The 19072-nt window shown below is 47.6% G+C and overlaps 8 protein-coding genes across 8 annotated transcripts; 2 read left to right on the top strand and 6 right to left on the bottom strand.

The window, feature by feature from the left end:
* Positions 1–4406: 4406 nt before the first annotated feature.
* Positions 4407–4933, bottom strand: SERLADRAFT_463135 (uncharacterized protein; the record flags this gene model as incomplete). The annotated part of the gene is made up of 2 exons (XM_007316376.1): positions 4407–4582; positions 4639–4933. The coding sequence occupies 2 exons, from the start codon at positions 4789–4791 to the stop codon at positions 4532–4534; spliced, it is 204 nt and encodes a 67-aa protein (XP_007316438.1).
* Positions 4934–5044: 111 nt separating this feature from the next.
* Positions 5045–6636, bottom strand: SERLADRAFT_463133 (uncharacterized protein; the record flags this gene model as incomplete). The annotated part of the gene is made up of 5 exons (XM_007316375.1): positions 5045–5322; positions 5492–5643; positions 5795–5827; positions 5885–6348; positions 6417–6636. 4 exons carry the CDS (start codon positions 6278–6280, stop codon positions 5157–5159), a joined length of 747 nt encoding a protein of 248 aa, XP_007316437.1.
* A 380-nt stretch (positions 6637–7016) lies between these two features.
* On the top strand, positions 7017–7688 carry SERLADRAFT_384703 (uncharacterized protein; the record flags this gene model as incomplete). The annotated part of the gene is made up of 4 exons (XM_007316374.1): positions 7017–7246; positions 7306–7342; positions 7399–7419; positions 7482–7688. The coding sequence occupies 4 exons, from the start codon at positions 7017–7019 to the stop codon at positions 7686–7688; spliced, it is 495 nt and encodes a 164-aa protein (XP_007316436.1).
* Positions 7689–8992: 1304 nt separating this feature from the next.
* Positions 8993–9280, top strand: SERLADRAFT_384700 (uncharacterized protein; the record flags this gene model as incomplete). The annotated part of the gene is made up of 1 exon (XM_007316373.1): positions 8993–9280. One exon carries the CDS (start codon positions 8993–8995, stop codon positions 9278–9280), a length of 288 nt encoding a protein of 95 aa, XP_007316435.1.
* A 973-nt stretch (positions 9281–10253) lies between these two features.
* SERLADRAFT_414372 (uncharacterized protein) lies at positions 10254–12322 on the bottom strand (the record flags this gene model as incomplete). Its single annotated transcript, XM_007316372.1, has 2 exons — positions 10254–11452; positions 11515–12322. 2 exons carry the CDS (start codon positions 12215–12217, stop codon positions 10863–10865), a joined length of 1293 nt encoding a protein of 430 aa, XP_007316434.1.
* Positions 12323–12579: 257 nt separating this feature from the next.
* Positions 12580–14459, bottom strand: SERLADRAFT_463124 (uncharacterized protein; the record flags this gene model as incomplete). Its single annotated transcript, XM_007316371.1, has 4 exons — positions 12580–13032; positions 13085–13362; positions 13469–13584; positions 13667–14459. The coding sequence occupies 3 exons, from the start codon at positions 14453–14455 to the stop codon at positions 13152–13154; spliced, it is 1116 nt and encodes a 371-aa protein (XP_007316433.1).
* Positions 14460–15359: 900 nt separating this feature from the next.
* On the bottom strand, positions 15360–16780 carry SERLADRAFT_463116 (uncharacterized protein; the record flags this gene model as incomplete). Its single annotated transcript, XM_007316370.1, has 7 exons — positions 15360–15424; positions 15485–15752; positions 15895–16029; positions 16109–16301; positions 16356–16361; positions 16429–16438; positions 16503–16780. 6 exons carry the CDS (start codon positions 16683–16685, stop codon positions 15683–15685), a joined length of 597 nt encoding a protein of 198 aa, XP_007316432.1.
* A 583-nt stretch (positions 16781–17363) lies between these two features.
* Positions 17364–18699, bottom strand: SERLADRAFT_414370 (uncharacterized protein; the record flags this gene model as incomplete). Its single annotated transcript, XM_007316369.1, has 7 exons — positions 17364–17513; positions 17574–17877; positions 17937–17962; positions 18025–18074; positions 18126–18154; positions 18213–18528; positions 18587–18699. 6 exons carry the CDS (start codon positions 18660–18662, stop codon positions 17592–17594), a joined length of 783 nt encoding a protein of 260 aa, XP_007316431.1.
* Between the last annotated feature and the right edge of the window lie 373 nt (positions 18700–19072).

Here is a 19072-nt window from a genome sequence, read left to right as displayed (position 1 = left end):
TCGAGGCTCCTCTGGTCATAGACTCTTTGTCTCCGCGTTTATGATTGCTTCAAAAGTCATTTGCGACGACACGTACAGTAATAAGTCCTGGAGCATTGTGGCTCAGGGTATGTTCCAGTTACGTGAAATTAACCAGATGGAAAGAGAGATGTGCCAATACCTCGATTGGGAGCTCAACGTGGACCCAGTTACTTTGAAGGAGTTTGAAGAAATGGTACGCAAGGACTTTGCGGGCCCAGGGCCTTACCCTACCTACATTCTTCCTCCCTCCTCCAAGACGTCGCCGCCATCCACTTCCAACCCATTCCCTCCCGCCAACACGAGTACGAGTCCAATACCGTCGTTCGGTCACCGCTACCCATCTCCACCCAAACCCCCATACCCCCCACCATCGACAAACACCTCATCCACCTATTCTCCTCCGGCGACACCCGATACACCCTCGCCCAGCAATTCGGCTACCACGTCTCCTGCATCTTCTGCTTCGCCACCTACACCCCCTGGCGTCGAAGACCTCACCGCAAAAATTGTATCGGCCAGCTCGTCGCCTGGTTATCCAAGACGAACCGAGTCAATACCACCGCCTACACTTTCGAAGTCGAAAATGTTCGCGTTCGCCACCCCTGCCGTTTGGTGAAATGATCCTCACACTTGTATTATAGCCTCGACGTTTTTGCTAGTCGTTCATTTATCAGACGTATCCACCTCGCGCCGTCTCGAAGACTTCGCAAATTAATGTATACGATCCCGACAGACTTGCGCCATATTTAATGGACTTATCTATACCCCCTCCTCTTCGACATCGTTGTCATTTCCTGTTTTGTGCATTGGTGGGAGGGTTGTAGGTGTTCTTTTCATTTTTGCATACATATCTTTTTGCCATATCACATTTCATGTTTCAATAGCATCACTCATGGGCATAGTAGGATATAATGAAATAAAAACTTGAATACACATGTACTAGATGAGCGCTGAGAGTGTTGTCACTAACTGGTGCGTGCTGTCTTTTGTCTCGATCCATCAGTGGCAAACAATGAGCACCATTCGTTTCATTTACGCTCGGACCCGGTGCTTGGAGGGGATGGGACGGGTAGAACAGCCTCAGGCATCGACGCAAGGGCCTACAGCGCGTTATCTGTCAATTTCCGGGTTGATTGATGATACGTTATGAACCTTGCCCATTCTGAGGATATTCCTTCTAGAGGACATTCGCCGCATCAGACCTTTCGGATGGAAACGTCTTTCTGGACACGTTTTTTTAAGACAACGGAGGCCGGGTACAGCATGTCGTCTTGATATGGAAACACATCTGACTGTGTTCAGTGGCACGCCTAGCGTCTCTCCCCTCTGTTTATCAGTCCAAATACGATCAACAAATCTTCACGCTTTTCTATTTATCTCCGTTCTGCCACCTACTCTCCTCGCATTCCTGTGGGCCATCACCTTTTGATATCGTCTACTGATACATTAGCCCTTTCGTCTCATTGTTAGTCACCGTAGTCATACTTGCATGTCCTTTCGCTGTACACGCACGCTGCAACTGATCTCGCAGCTCTCGTTAAAAGCTTATCTACAGTATGCAGCAGGCACATAGATCAGGTCATCCGCGAGACGTGGTTCTAGGGGTCCATAGTCCACCTCGTGACAATACTCATCATTTCCCTTCCCCCGAAGAACTCCAGAAGGAGCGGTGAAAGGCGGCCATGCGTCCTATTGCAGGCCATCGTGATTCGTTATCGCGCGCTATATTCAATTCATTTTGTTACTATGGATCTTCCACTCAACTCTTCAACTCATTATTATAGAAAGAGCCTCCTCCGTTAGCAGCCGCCCATATCTGAACACGGCGCTCCTTTCTCCATTTCATACCTGTGATAAGCCTTCAAGTACCATTTCGATCTGCAGATTTCATATCAGCCTCGAGGGCGGAGCGCTCGTTATGACTCTTTGTGTTAGTCTTGAAGATCTCAAAGCTCACTCCAGACTGCCGTACTACGCTTGCTTCTCTGAGGGTGCCATGTTTTCTGGGGAACACACGCGGCAGCCTCGTGCATCAAACTCATTTCAGCTACGCTCTCCGCGAAGGTCGCGAGGCCTGCGCCGCATCATTTCGGGGGCGGCTTTGCGATTGATTGTGTTGATTTTTTTTTGATTGCTCCGTCCATTCTGATGGCGCACGAGTCTGGCGGCTGCTGCAGGCATTTGGGAGGGGGGCATGAGCTCATCATACAGACGATTTCATTGGGGGATGAGCCCCGTGGCTTTTTGTTTCTCACTACTGTCAAATAGGCTTACAGCACCTTTCATCTTCGTAATTGATCCGTTAACGAAAAAGAAAGAAAAAAACCAAGCCATCGTCATTTCCGTGGTACGTCTTCGTCAATTCTCTGCAACCCCTTCCAAGGAAATGTACATAACTGAGAACTCGCTTGTCTATCAGCTCTAGCCTTTCGATTGACTTCTAAGTCATGCCCGCCAGTTCCTCAGATTGAAATCGGAAGATCAGGCCATACACGCCTTAAACATCCACGGATGATAAGCACACACATTGTTTTGACTACTTTAAATTTGATGTCCGCCGCGGTAGAATGGATTTTCATGCGATCTAGGACCCTGACATATTCGACTCAGAACGCTAGACTTGCCAGTGTGTCAATCCTGCAGGTTTTATGCAATGCTGCCTCCTCCATTCCGAGCCACCAATTGTTTTTGGACTTTCCTCCGACAACATACCCACAGCGGCCCGTATCATGCGGTGATAGTGTTCCTCGCGGTGCGGTCCCATTGCGGCCAAAGTATACTGAGAATAAGTGCAAACCTCAGATTTCCTTCCTATGCATCGTTCTCGCCTCTGCCGTCACCGGGCCCATCTCAGTGCCCGAGCAATGCTGTAAGCCGCATCCCAACTCAGTTTATTCCGCTGTACCTTCCTCCCCACCTCCTTTTATCAAAAGAATGCCGGCGGGCCCCGTCCGGTTTCTCTGTCAACCTCGTGTGTGACTAACTGATATATGGTGTACTCCCTACCGCGGTGTAGTCGAGTAACCTGGGCGCCCTCGAGAGCACGCGGTGATGGCATAGCAATGAATGGCGTATTTGAGGAAGAAGTACGAGATCTGCTTTGCGTATCGGTTATCATTTTAGCATTATTATTTTGCCGTGACATATACTCCTGTCTTCTCCTTGCCATTCGAGTCCACTGGAATATTCCAACCAACCCCAGCTTTCCCTGATCGCAGCTTGCCAGCAAGCTGTGTGTGGGAGACCTTTTCTGTTTAAACTGTTGACAAAGTTTACACTGCTGGGACTACGCTTACTACCTCTCACCCACCCACGATCGTTGGTCTTCAGCCATCCTCTGATGCTGCACTGTTTACCCTGCTATCTGGGACAGCCTCTTCGCTTGTAGGCTGTCAGCTGTCGACGCGTTGCTCGTACGTCTGAGTGTATCCATCACTCTCTATCACGTTATTCGTCCTATCAATTTTGCCTCCCACTGGCAGCAAGCCGCGGATATCCGACTGCTGCACTCATCTACGCGAACCCGTTTGGTGTGCTACGATAATACGATAAAGATCTATATGAAAAGGCTGCAGAGCACACCAGCTGTCGATTGCTTTATCAGGATCGCGATGAAGCGCTCAGGCTTCAAGTTGACGCGCTGAATAGCTCTGATCCTGAGTTGCCCATGTTGACAGCTAGGGTGGTGGGGCTACCGTGACCGAAGGAGGGAAACTCCAAGCTCTCCTCTACGTATTTGTCGATTGGTACCATCCACGGACGAAATCAAATAACTGTCTTTATTCACTCCAGGTGGAAACCTTTACTTACACTACCGTCACATTTGACATACACGAGCCACTAATATCATGTGGAGATCTTTAGAACCCATCGGACACAGCCATCTGACAGATTTTAATCAACAAAAAAGACATCTCTTTCCAGCCCCTCCCCCCCCTTCGAGGGTCCAGTCATTTCTGGGCTACTTTCTTCCACTAGTCCCCTTATGGGTTCCTCAGGACATCCGCCGTGGAGAGAGCTTATCCACGAGAGATGGCGATGATCTACCAGTGGCGCGTGGGGACACACACACTCCGCCCTCCCGCCCTCCACCGCCGTCCCGTTCTTGCTAATTGTTTTTTCTTAACAACTTCCTCGTATATCCAACGCACCCGCATCCGCATCCTGTGAGACACCAAAGTCGCACTAGCGGCTCCGAGAATCCCTCCAGTCGAATCACGGTCACTATTTCACCCTATCACCCGCATCGATATGGGCCTGAACGCCTGACCATTCAGGTTGGATTCCTTCCCTGGAGAATCCCCATATATAACCACACCTCGTGACCGGGTGGCCCACCCAACGAACGTATTAAGCATAACTGGACCTATATGATGTTGATAGCGATGCCATGGCATGCTGAATGGGATTGCTTTTAGCGTCTGAGTTACTGCGGATTGGCGATGATAATCATTGTGATCAAGATATCGTCCTCGATGGTACACACGGGTCATGATCAATGCCCAGCTTTTTAAATTAGGTCTAGGTGAGTCACGAGTGGTACTTGCTGTGGTGTAGAAGCCTTTTTCGAAGCTCATTGTTATGATACCGAGGGAGAGGATATGAAAGTTTACTCACCTCTGACGATGTGGTAAGGCTCCTTCTATGACTCTTAAAGCTCGGATACAAGTTTGGACAGTTTGAGACTGTTTCTTGATCATCGATAATGGATAAACAATGCACCGAGAAAAGCTCCTCACTTCCCTTTTCTGCGATCAGTACATAGAGCATCTTGGTGTGATGAAGTGCTACACTTGTTTCCCAGTCCAGAAGTTGTTCCTATCGATTGTTCTACAGTGATTGCGCAATGGGCAGGCACCGGTGGGCCACTGACTGACAAGCAAAGCCCCTGACTGTACAAATAAAGTAAGCCACTGGCATGTCGACAGTTCACACCTATCCTGATCACATCTTGCGGCCCAACTCATCGTGTGGCCCAGTGCCTTGCACTTATCCCCTATCCACATCCTCTCTACGTGGTACTCGAACAGCCACAGATCATTACTTTATGAGGAACAGTGAGTACACGCTATACGAGGGCTTCTAGCAAACTACAGCCCCATACCGTATTTATATCTTCAGTGTGGTTTAACAGTTCATGCGCTAAGGATAGCAGCATTGACACCACGGTCTTCCCCTTCGAAACTCTTGTAAAAGACCCACGCGTCGACGTACTCCTCCCCCTCCTGTCCGTCTTTGCGTTTGAGGCGACCTGCCTTGGGTATCAGACCCGCTTTCGTGAAGTTAAGTTTTTCCCATAGTCTGTAAGCACGTCATCAACATTGCGGTCCATCAAGCAAAGATATCAACATAAAAAATAATGGAGACAAACGTGTACGGAACTCGATATTCGACTACCAGTACCGGCGTCTATGTGTCATTGCTCCTACAGGATGAGGGGGGAATGTCAACTTTGAAAAAGCGTGTGCACCTGACGCTTGCTGTGTTATTCACATATACCAAATTAAACACGCTGGCTTTGTAACCTAGTGCTGGGCCATAATGAAGATAGGACTTTGCGAGGACAGAGCCGAAACCGCCACCTCGTTGGTTTGGAGGAACGACAAAACCAGCATTGCATATCTGATGTGACGGAGATGAATTTGAATTAGCATCAGACGAATTCAGACTTCTATGGAGTTTCGAAACCCGTTCACGGCTCCAAGTCGCGTTTCGACTACGGACCGCAGCTCTTCCCCGCAACTACTCTTTGGCTGTGAACTGAAATACTTACATGCGATGATCGTCCGGGATAGTTCGGTTTCACCTGCAAGACCACGCTCTCGATAAGGGGATGTCATAACAAAGCAGGCTCCCCACTCACGTAGTAAAATCCAGCCACACACACTTCCCAAGATCGTCCCGCTCTGGCTTCTTCCACGCTCAGATCAACCTCTCTCACCCCATCCTTCTTCTCCGTCATCGCGACCTCTCCCGTGCCAGTGATCGCCACGAGCACATCGGCTGCAAAGAAATAGTTCGCAAAAGCAGCCTGATCGCGCACATTTTCTTGCGGATACGAGAGTCCCGTATCGACTTCATCTGCAAAGACGGAGTGCAGGTATTCGAATAGGCCGGGGAGTGCTTCTACGGCTGAGCGGTTGACATGGTGGATGGATAGGAATGTGGGAGATGCTGCGTCTGCTTTTCGAGGACTATCCCAGAGAGTGGGTGGTAGTAGTGATGTCCTCGAAGTGGTGATGGGGCCGTATGCAGACATCGATCACTGACAGTAATTGGCTATGTTCTAAAAGTGGTCCTGAGACGAAACGAAGGTTATTTACGATTCTAATGGGTCGGGAAAATCATGTGTGAGTCACTTTGCATGGAACGTCAAAGAATATAATGTACAAAACCTGTCAACACAATCTCACACCTTCAAGTTCAAGTTAACACATGTCATAGAATCATGACTCTGATGTCTTGATCTTTTTTAACATCGGATAGGGCAGTAATCTCGACTAACACATCTAGGCAGAATTTTGGTCTGCTCTGTGACTTTAAGGGGTTTTATGAGAAAATTGGACACAAGCGTACTTCGATGCTCTCAGTTTGCTTTCACGTTCACGTTCTCATGGTCGTTTCCCCCACCCCCGCATCGATATCGGCGCCAAAAGTTTGGTGCTCCGCTGCAAAGACCCGAACTTCCAGATGCGGTATCGTAGATAAAGTGCCTTGAAGTTCAAGTTACAGCAAAGAGTCCAGTACAGAAGTGTGTAGAGCAAACGTATATCAATCACCTTAGCAAGATCAGAAAGGCGAGTTTGATCTAAGTCAAGTGCAGAATTCATCATGAAATGTTAATAGTACTCGGACGATGTCATCGGTCAGCCAATGGATGACTTGAAGTAGGTAAGTATGCACAAAGATCCACATGCTAATGCAAAAATATGTACAGGGAAAACCACTATCGTTGTATATAAACCGCCAGGTTGTCCCTCATCCTCTCCACTAAAATGTGGTCGTCCGTCTTTCTCTCTCTCTTCTCATGTGTCCTTTTCTCGAACTTCTTCCAAGCAAACAGCAAAGTGCCGAACTTGGGGAAAGACACAGCTCAGCTTCACACTACCGTGACCAATAACTTATCCAGAGCAAACAGCTCCGAGCTATTGGTAGATATCAGTAGCAAGCACGTCAAATGGCTTTCATACAGCGATGCTGAAATGATATATTATGTTGATGGCCTGTATGTTGCCATTTACGGGCCTGTGCGTGTATCACTGACGCTGACGTTGGCATGTACAGGGGTGTTTGTGGTCTTACGAATGCGCCCAGTGACTTTGTGAGCTTACTACTCTGCTGCGACTCCTACTATAGCTAATCTAACATGCCGTATAGGTTGTGGCCTTAGATGCGGATGCAAGTCTTTTGTCACAGCTTAAAAATTCCGCCTGTTACCTTGCGCTCACATAAAAAACTAGCTATACGGCAATGGACAATATTGTTTCTCTACTATCACTATCACTTACAACGACATATCTAACCAAGCACATATAGTTGACGAGGTATGTGCACTGGCAAATACTGATCGTAGCTGGTGTTTCTCAGATGTTTTCCAGTGTCCTTTTTGTCCGTATTCTGGCCTCGCCCCTCAGTCAGGGGCTCTTCGAAAGCTTTGTTCCCCTTAGTAATGGCCCATTCTATGCAGATTGGACTTTTGACACGTAGGAAGGGGCTATACTCAGCATAAATGGTCTTCACGGGTATTATGCAAGCTGATTCGACATTGGCTTATGCTTTTCACCCTGTAACAAAACTTGATCCCCAACCGACCGATCAACCTCTGCGGTTTTGTCTGTAACAAATGCTAATATTATCCCCTTTTTTGTGCGAGCTTTTGCTCCCCAAATTATCATACCTATCATAATAAACAACAGTATGATATCGCCCACTGGCACGGACAAAATCTCTCAACATTTCGGACCATACTTTTATCTGTGTAGTTAAATAGACATGAAATCCTGAATGAAAAACTTCTTGCGTTGAGTTCTATAGGTATAGGAGAAACTCGAGGACCGTGATCATGTGCAAGTGCAAAGGCTTTTCACGAGATATAATTATATCCATTCCTGACCGAAGGTTAGCAGGTCTCATCTCACCATTAATTAGACTGCAAAGTGAATTTTCGGCATATTCCAAAATTGCACACTGGGAGGCAGATGGATAGATCTTTCATTCCGATTCTTGCGCTAACTTGAAGCTTCCCTACGTAGCCAGGTAGACACAGAATCCTGAATGCGGGATTTCTTGTGATGTATTCTCTACCGCACATTTGATACACTTGCGAATTTGAAGCATGTACAAAAATAAGGCATTTCATGATAACAGCTCGTGATGTCCACGGATGTATGTTTTAGTGGACAAGAGCGACTAAAGACCAGTAGATGAACTGGGACGAGAGAGATGTGTGGTAAAATATTAAAAAAAAGGATATGAGCCTACCTCATTGCATGAAGCCCAAAAGTTCAGCGGATTCGATCCGACTGCAATTTTTAGATCGGTGTTGAGCATAAGAAAACCACAACGACACGCAGGAGATCTTTGGGCACTACAAGGACATTGACTGAAAGCAAGACACACTACTGACCTATGAGAATTTATCCCAGCGGTGCGCTGATATGTATGTCGAGTCACGAGCAAGCAACGGTATCATGCACCTGAAGTAGCTAGCGGTCAGATGTCTTATAGGTCGGGTGACCTACCTCCAGTTTAATTCCCAAAGTCTGCAAGTGAGTTCCCCGCCCAAGCGTCACGAGTTTGTTTTTTCGACGGGCTTTTCGTCACTACAGTAGATCGGATATATGCGTAAGTCGAGTAGAGTAAACAAGATCAACTGGTAAAACCAAACCTAAAGCTTAAAGTACAAAACATCAAACTGTGAAGCACTGCTTACCAATGAGCATCAGAAAAAAAGACAATGTCGGAGGATTCCATGTACAAGGGTCACGATGAATCTGCCCGAGTGCAGATACAGTATATCGATATGGCTGACGACCTGTTCAACGAGCTATGCTGGTGCGGTCTAGCATCATGTGCACGGCTCCTCGGTATTCTAACTGAATTGGCGCAGTCTTTTGCGGAAAATGAAACAGAAGTTCTGCAGAGAACCGAATCATCGCCTGAAACAGAGGAAGTTGCTGCGTATAGCCAAAAGGATATAATGGTTGCCAGTGACTTAGCAGTACCAGTCCAGCTTTTGGAACTGCGGCTCACTGGGTAGACCACCTCTGGTCAACCTGTGTTTGCTTCGCTCGCGCCGCCCAAGAGCCTGAGACTGATCATCCCCGTTCACTGGCACTGGAAACAAACGGTGAAGACTGCAGAGCCACACTGACAAAATATTGCAAAATATCGCGTCTAAATTCGCCGCGGCTGGCCCTGACAAAAAAGCCTTGGCAGGAGACAAAGCGGAGATTTGATGACTTGGTCTGACTAAGCGGAAAGGTCCAGGCAGCCATCGAACTGAGTCGCGTTGAGAAAAAATCAGTGTCAGTAACGTCTACTAACGTCTTTCATCTTGTGTCTTGTCATTTCCTAAACAACCAACCACAGTCACTACAAAAAAAAAATATACAATGCGCTCTTTTATCTTCTTGTCTGTCTTTTCAGGTCTCTTGCTCTCCGTTTGTAGAGATGCCGGTTTCGCAGTTGCTCAGAACCTCAAGAAAGCCCATGCTCGTCCCCGAGTCTTAGGCCACAATCGCGCGTTGCCTGAAATGAATGGTACAGCTATCGGTGTATCGGATACAGCTCTCAGTAAACGCGATGGAAGCTCTCGGTTTACATACTTCCAGGATGGCACGTACGTTCTATTCCCCAACTCTCGCTTGGTAATGTGCTGAGGATGACATATACAGAGGCGCATGTGGGGTTTTCAACCAGCCAAGTGACTATGTGAGCAATTATGTCTTCAGCATTGTGTTATATCTCAGTTGCCAATCATGCAATTGTGGTCATAGATCGTGGCCCTAAATTCTGCAGTAAGCCTTGCTCTACCGACCTGATCGGGTTGTCGAGCTGACATACGAACTCGCACAGCAATTCGATGGCGGCGCACACTGTTTCGCAATGATCACCATCACTGTAGGCGACAAGACCACGCAAGCACAGATCACCGACGAAGTGAGCATCTTTTCCCCCATCATTCAACCGTCAGCCACCCAGAACCTGATCATCAAACACAAACAAGTGTCCTGGTTGTCCGTACCTCGGTCTAGACTTCAGCCAGGGGCTTTTCCAGTACTTCGCTGACACAAGCGTGGGAGAGCTCTATGGAGACTGGACCTACGGTGACGGTGCACCGACGACGAGTGCAACGCCTACGACGTCATGGGCACCTCAAACAACTTGGTCGCCCCCGCCCCCGCCCCCTACCAGTACCTACGTGTACACGCCCACCTCCACTTCGACTTCCACCTGGGTTAGCACCACCTCCACCACGAGCACAACGTCATCCACCATCTCTTCATCCTCTACATCGTCAAGTGCTGCAGTGCCAACCGCGGTGCCGACATTCACGCCCCAAAACCCCGACATGCTCCTCCAGCTCAACTTCGCCCTCATCAAGATCGGTTTTTTCGTCGAAGGGAACGGATTGCTATCATTATCGTCATCATCATATTGAGCATGCATGCACCTACTACCCAATAGTGTTCATTCAGTCAAATACATCTGCTTTTTCCTCTGTAGCTACTACTTCATAGACACCAGGTACAGAATCTTTTCTTGGGATATATATTATATATTATATATATGCGTGATTCATTATGCCCGTATGGATGCGAACTACAATAAGATACTCGCTATGACTGACCGATAGCCTCACGAACTACACGCAAGAAATGAGCGTCTTCGTCGCTTTGTGACCGAACAGCGCTTTGCTTCCTCCTCCCAGCCTTCCATAGAGAGTGAATCCCTTTGACTGCGTCCCTGAGTATCCCATCGTCCTCTTCGTTATCCCCTGTTATTATTCGAAGACCCTCACCAAGACCCACAGTCGAATGAGCTGTTCCGTTCACACTAGCACCTCGCCGAGACACCATCGATACGTCTGCATATTGATCGCTATCCGCCGCCGACAGCGGTGTAATCGTTTCAGGCTGATCTAGCGCAGAGAACGGCGACGGCGTATCCGACGCCGTCTCTGACTCTTCTGGATCGGACAACGGCGATGGGAACTCGTCGCGGCGAGGAGAGATGACGTTGAGTAGGTCGGTGAGCGTATTTGGCGAAGGTGGGCCTAGATGGGTGAACCGCGAACGCGAGTGGATGGCAGAAAGAGGGATCGCGATGGGTTCTTCTTGGCTTGCGGCGAAACGATGTGGGTCGCTGGCCGGATGGAGTGCGCGGTTTTTAACAGGCAGAGGGGACGGAAGCGTCGAATCGCCAGTTCCTAACATCAAAGAAAGTAAACGTTTAGTGACAGAGGACGAGGAGAAGGAAAAAATGACTTACCTTGAACTGAAGCGTACTGCGCCCAATATGCGTCCTCTGCTCCTTCTCCGCTACCGCTCGTCTTGGAGTTGACAGCAGAGCCTAGGAGGGCACTCGGGCTGCTATCCTCGTGCGCACCATACGCGTTCCAATACGAATCGTCGTCGTCGTCGTCGTCGTCTTCAGTCCCATCAGCATCTTTCGCGACGTCGAATTCGCGGGAACGTTCTGTGCCGTTTAGTTTCGAATCGTATGGAACTTGAATGGATGAAGCCGTCGACGAAGCTTCTCCCAAGGTCGCATGGGAGGCGGGTGGGAAAGGCATGAGCTGGAGATCGTGGTATTTCCACCCGTCCACGTCGTCCCACTGGAAAACTAGCCTCGCGCCGGTATCATCATCGTCGAGTCCTTCTCCCGTCGTGACACGCACATGGGCGCACGTGTGTTCTCGGTCTGAAGTGTACCGCACAGCGAACTCGTCCCCCTCTACATCCCAGTCCCGCTTGACTGCCACGAACGACTCTAACAGCTCCACCGCCTTGGAGCTCTGAGAAGACGGCCAGCAGAGGTATTCGAGAGAATCATTGGGGAAAATGGAGAGGAAGTGATGTCTCTGGAGAAGTGATTTTGAGATGAGGTGTGGGGGGAGGGGCTGGTCGAGCTGGGATGGAGGACAGATGTACTGCAGGATGAGGTTGACGGTGTGTGTGGGGATTGGATACATTGTCACGGTGCAAGAGCAGACAATGGTTTTTGGAGAGGAGGTCGACTGAGACAGACGGTGTTAGGTACTTATGATGAGTTTACTGATCGCGAATATATAATTTCGATTGCATTTGATTGTCAGCAAGCTGTGAGATTCTCTCCATGCTGGTCCCGGTCCGGTTGCAATTCTCCTAGCTGTACCTTCGCGGAAGCATACTTTCAACAACTACTGGACTCAACCGTTCACTTCGAGACAGAATGCCTGGATCTGATATGTTATGCATACTACTCCTGTATACGACGACGTAGTACAAAACAATCATGGACAGTCCAGTCTAGGTACAGCGTCACGGTACCTGATTCAAGGCGTAGCGTCGGCAATAAATCGGTCATTACAAAACCTCTCGATAGGGGCGTAAATACACTCGAGCTTAGGGGCCCACAAAACAAGTGCAACTATGAGTTCAGGTAATATTATGCTGCGCTTCATTTCCTGCGGCTTTACAATCCTTTCTTTCGAGTCACAACGTGCCATCAGCTTATATATACATATCTGTCACTTCCCTATCGAAGCAAGTCGTGCGATCACATTCTCAGAACGAGATCAACGATGCAAGAATGGCCCAGAACCCGGACCTTGTGATTTTGAACGTGGTATCACCTCGGCGATGCATCGTTGGGGCACACGACCTCCATAAAAAGCTGACGAGATCTCGAGGGAGGTGTTAGATGAGCTCAAACAAGAAATTGTGTATCAAAAGGCCAACGACCATATAACGTGCGTGTACGTTGATATCGTGTCCCTTGTTCATATTACTACACGGCCTTATTAGCCTAAACAGTAGCGTAAGCCACGAGACTGCAAGTGAAGCAAAGACATGCTCACCATAGATGCTTCTCCCAGTCCATTCTGCGAACTCCCTTCACAATCGTCCCTGTCTATGACATATCTTCTAGAACGAGTCAACGCCAAGCACTTCTCTCTCCTCTCCAATTGTGATTACCAGTCCTCTCCCGATCCACGAGGGTCGACGTGCAGTTAAAGCACCCTGTACTGACGCCTCGTTGTCACATTTGCCTTCTTCAGCCTTCACGTCAGCCTCCAATCCTTTCGTCACCCCGTCCCCAAAGAAGACATATCCCGGAATGTAACGATCGACGAATCTGAAAAAGAAGATGTGACGAGGTTCCCATAAACCGAGTAGATGGGGATAAGAGGTCACAATGCATAGAACAAACGTGAAACAAACAAGATGAAATGGACAAATACCTCTTGACCTGCTCATCTGACATTCCCTTGCCTCCATTCCGGGATTTCATGTTATGTTCCTGCTGCAGCCTCCACTTATAGATGATTGCGTAGGGCGAATGTTCTGGCGGTTTAATCTGTTTAGAGTCGCGTTTGCAGTGAGCGGTGGGAGCCACGTAGGTAATTGTAAGAACGTGAAGGGCAGCGCGCATAGCTCACCTGTAAGAACATGTCAAGCATTTGCCACCAGTCTACATACGCTTTCAGCTTCTCGTTCACCTCTTCTACATCTTCCATCCTCACACCCGCCATCTCACAAACACCCATGAGCCCGCGAACACTAGCCTTGTCCGACTCCGTCAGCCCTTCCTCCCACCCTCCGCCTCCACCACCTTCCGCCTGTTTCGCCCCCGTCCACCTCCTCTTCAAACACTCGTCGCTCACTGGATAGAACCCAACACACCAACCTTCTAGCACAACCACATCCACCGTAGGCGGTGCACTAACCACAGTTCCTTTTCCCTCTCCACGCGGTAAACGATCGCCTTCGCCTTCGAACAATGATTTCTCGAAACTGGGGAGCTCTATTGTTCTACCTTGCTTGTTGAAGCTTCCCTCTCCGTCTACTCCGACAGCGCCGTTAATCTCCTTCAGAGCACCCAGCACTTCCGTTCCAAGCTGGACATCATGCGTCCCAGGCAAACCTCTTCCCTTCAACAGCACGTTTCCAGTTCTCTCACTCCCATCCAAGTTCCCCCCAGCAACCTGCACCAAGCCCTCATGCGTCAAATACAGATCATCCAAGCTCATCACCACAGCTCGCACCCCCTTCTTCCCGAGTGCCTCTCTCAAGCGAGATGTCAGGTACGTCTTTCCAGAACCTTGTGGACCTTGAGCGCCTACGAAGAGTGGGGGAGGGGCGGCTGATGAAGATGGGGAGGAGTTTGAGGAGATTGTCGAAAACCTTGCTCGGTGATTCTCCAAGTGTGTCAACACATGTTCGACCATATGTGCCACCGCTGGCAGATCGCCGCCATCTGCAGGCATATCAACTGACAACCAAAAAGTAAGTATCGCGATAACGAGGACAATCAAAGTGAAATTTGATTACAGAGCAAACAGCCTTACTCCTTGAAACTATTAGGCTTGAAATGCTGACTTACAGTGTAAGCGTCGCGGAAGAGGTCACGAGAATCCCTGGAGATGTAGTATGTGGTTAGGGTTAATGCATTGGCGGTCCGACGGAACTTCTGGATGAGCCGGGCTTGAAAAAAAAAAACCGCAGAAGGGAACCTGTTGCCCCCTGTTAACGCTTCTCCGAAATCTGATTTGTTGTTGGCAGGACCGTCTTTAGCACAAAGATATTCAAGGAATGAACCCCCGCCATTGATGAAAGAAAAAGTCACGGCAGACAATAGATGCAAAACAAAGAAGAACCACATAATAACAAATTAGGATAAAGGGCTCGATAAAACCAGAATAACGCACAGCAAAAATGGACCGGCGTCAACAAAGAACTCGTCAGCTGTTCATAAAACAAGGAACAATGGGAAAGGCTGAACAGTACAGGCTATATACCGGTAAAAGCCCATGAGAAATAGAGGATTGATACCGGGACGCCCAGATAATTTTCTAGTCGGTAAAGCTCCATGCGCCATGCCCGTGAACTCGAACCAGGCAAAAGCGGTAAACACACTCGTCAATTTTGTGAACCGGTGCATGATCGATAATTGAACCAATGTGGTGGAATTGGAAAACGAAATGCTGTACCGATATAAGTCCAATCTGCCATAATAGAGCATATAAGCAGTCCAGCTTTCATCAACAATGATTTCTGATGAGCGGCACAAGAATCAATTGAGCTTTGAGATGTATCCCTTGTAACTTGAGCGTTTAATTATCAACCAAAACAGCATCAAGAAATTTTTGCGTAAACAAGCCGCTTGACAATGTTCATGCAATGCCGTCGAGGTAAACCTGATACAAAATTAATAAGTCCAGCGACGCCTCAACTGAACTGAATGAAATAGAACGCACTACGTGCTTACATCTGAAGAACTGAGCGATAAAAGGGGTGAGTCAAGCTTGGTATCAAAGAACCCTGCGGGGTATTATCATTCAGTTTAAATCTGTACCGTAACGTACCACCATCCACTCGAATACAGTGTAGATGGTGAAGATAGAATCCACCCTCTTTCTGCATCCTGCTAATCTATAGAAAAGTCATGTACAAGTCTACTTGTTCCCGCCATATCGCGCCTTACGACCAATGTCGAAGGGAATGTACTTGTATTTGATCATGTGCCTTAAAGTGGGAGAAACGGTCAGCCAAACCCATAGCATATACATAGAGGGGGAAAACCAAGAGATGCATAGAAATATGCATGAAGAGTTTGGTGAAGAAAAAGGAGAGGCCTCCACAATTCAGATAGAAAAATATCACTTACTGAATCTGCCTCCGCATAGTCAGAGCAAAGAGAACGCAGAAATATACTACAAGTATTGGCCAGTAGACAGGGACATCAAATACTTCCGACGAGGTGCATAACAACGAAATGAGTGTTGCCCGAGTAGCGCTCAACCTACGTAATGAAGTCATCAAAAATAGACGATGAAATAATGTTAGAAACGGTGCGGATAATGGTGTAGCTTGAGACGTACCAGAACTGCCATTCAGGTAGTCGCCTTACGAATGGCCTGAATTCATCATCACGCTGCTGGGGAAGTACATTCGCAGTGTCTTCTGGGCCACCCTCTTCAATCTCATCTGCTATGAGATCCTCTTGAAGGGAAGGGTCGAATTTCGGTTGAAGGAAAGCGAGGAGAAGGTTGAGAAGGTAAATTGCCAGGCCATCTACGGAGGTTCATGAGAAGAATCAGGCAGAGCAGGATAATTTCACAAACTTACAGCATACTGCAATCGAGGCGTGGTAATGACAAGTGAGTGAAAATATAACATTCTAAGTTAATGAATGACAAACCAATGTACCACTGTTCATTCACAAAAATATATGAATACACGAATGCAAGATGAACTAAAACACGCTAGACTTACTCCTTGGGCGAAGACGATTCGAAGCATGAAGAGACCAAGCAGACCCGCGGTAGCAAGCCAGCGGTGTAGGACGTGTGGTGTCCATCTGTCAAGCGTCTGCTGATATTGTCGTTGTGCTTTCGATACCATCGCTTGCGCAGAGGCAAGAGGAGAAGAAGAAGGCTGGTCGTCGGAGGACATCATCGTGGGCGACGTGGGCAACAACGAGGTCGTCAGTGGAAAAAAGAAAAAGGCACGTGAGTTCGTCAACGCGCAGTTGTTTTTTTAGTTCTGTCGCCGTTGGACGTGGCGGGCAGGGTGGGAAAAATCATTATCAAGCGGAGATCCATTGAGTTCGAACCAGGCCGTATATCCGTACGAGCGCTTGTTTGCCAGGCGCTTGTTCCCCTCCTTGTCCGTCATCATGTAATCGGAATAGGGTGAAGGCATACAATGATAATGTGAGTATCACACCGATGATTTTCTCTGACTGTCAAGCACAAAGCAAGTTATCCATGTGTATCTTCGCAGCTGTCTTTTATCAAGTGAGTGTCACATACTATACTATATGGTAACCGACGGCCATCTATCTACCTCTGATGATATCATGAGAAGTTTCGTGCAGCATGGTGAGTCTTTGGTGTACAGTAATGTTTTTATTTTCCTCATTTTCAGTATCATCAAACTTAACCTGTGTTGATGCACATACCGGGCCTATCCACTGATCATCAATACCATCGAACTGTACGCTGTTTATCCTCTGCTTTGATCTATCTCGGGAACGTCGTGCATCGATCCATCATTGTGTTCATGTTTTTGGATTCATTTCTGGTCATCCGATGTTTCCTGTCGTTTCGCACCAAAAACAAAGTATCACATTCTCTCGGCCTAACAGAAATCATCATTATAGTAAGATAAATCAAGTACAGATATAAACGAGTGTATATCGAACGTCACATCGTGACTAACAAAGCTGTCAATGTTCATCCTCCCTTAGGTCAGGCTCTCTGTGCCTACAAATGTCATTCCATTCTGATGATCATTTATGTCGCAAGATTAGTGCGGTCCCTAGTTGCCACAGTAAAGACATACCTTCGCATTCGAACGCTGCTAGCAATCGTCGCACTCACACTTTTTGTGTGGAGAAATGTCCCCGTCTTGAACGGTTCTCTCGTCTGACTCGACTTGTGCGAGCGCCAAGTCATCATCATCGACCCGATCGCAATTGTCATCAATCTCCACCAGCAGTTCTCCCCCTGGTCCTGTTTTATATTGCACTCGGCTGAGCTCATTGTGACTCAATAACCAGCGTGGATCAACATGGTATTTAGCGGCGAGAGAGCGAATTCCCAGTAGAGCATGGCAGACGGCAATCGTGATCATGGCGAAAGCTAGGCTGCAGGTAAATCATTTATATGTAAGTTGCTTATCACAACGAAATGGAGAATGAATCACTATGATTCCAACCCTGGCAAGCGCACCTGATGGGAGCGATGAAAAGAATCAGAATTTGGGTAAGATACGGAATCCCCGTAAGACCCACCTTCATGTTGTCGGTTATCGAAACACTACTTTCCGTAAATATCAGAGCAACTGTCGCGTACTTGTCAGAATTTTCAATCTTTTGTTTGGAAGGATACATACTCGTTGCCATGAAATACATTGGACCTCCCCTGTTGAGATCGCGTAAATGCATATCATCACCAAGAGCAAGAAGAAATGACCACGTACTCCTCTATGAACCGCTTGATAAATACCCCTGATGAGATTCTCGTGGTGCTATGAGCCAGGCGGTAGAGAGTCAACGCGTACATCGTGACGTGCAAAAAGATGGCAGGCAAATAAACATGCCAAGCAGATGATGGAGGCAAATATCCACAAGATGCAACGCCTGGAATTTGGTTATCTGGCTCGAGTTGAATGTTGCTATAAGTAAAGGCCATGAGAAATGACTGGGATACCACGCATAAAGTGAATATGGAGGCAATAATGATCTGAAAGAATTTGCTGTGCGTGAACAAGTACCAGACACGGAACGATAGAACGGCTGTTTGATATGCTCAGCGCGAGGTACTACTAGTATCTGTACTTTGTGTCTCACTTACCTTGACTAAGCACTAACACTGCTGCAGTTGATGCGTATAGGGTTCGTGACACACCTGCACATCTTGAACATATCATTCAGGAAAGGACAGCCAAATTCAGTGAGAGGAAAAGTACCCCTGCAAGAATTTTGAATGAGCTTGAAAATATACCAAAGGGACGGAAAAGCCCTACCGCGACTGTCATTTCATGAAAAAAGGCTATGAATGGAACAAGTTCAATATCACTAGCAGAGTGATATCACACGGATAGTACTGACACAGCAAGGTGAAACTATAGCATCAGAGAGTAAGTGGCAAGCAGAGTACCATTGAAACGATCTGAGAACATACACCACATTGCAAAGAGAAAGATATCGAATCTACCATCACCAAAATATGTTAGAATACATAGTAAACATTGCCGAAAGTGATGATCTTGTTACTAACACTGAGATAAAGTATCTGAGATATGTTCCATCTCTTGGACCAGAAGTACGCAACCTTTGC

Source organism: Serpula lacrymans, assembly GCF_000218685.1.
Source record: "Serpula lacrymans var. lacrymans S7.9 unplaced genomic scaffold SERLAscaffold_5, whole genome shotgun sequence".
Lineage (NCBI taxonomy): Eukaryota > Fungi > Basidiomycota > Agaricomycetes > Boletales > Serpulaceae > Serpula > Serpula lacrymans.
This window is presented reverse-complemented; position numbering and strand designations above follow the sequence as displayed.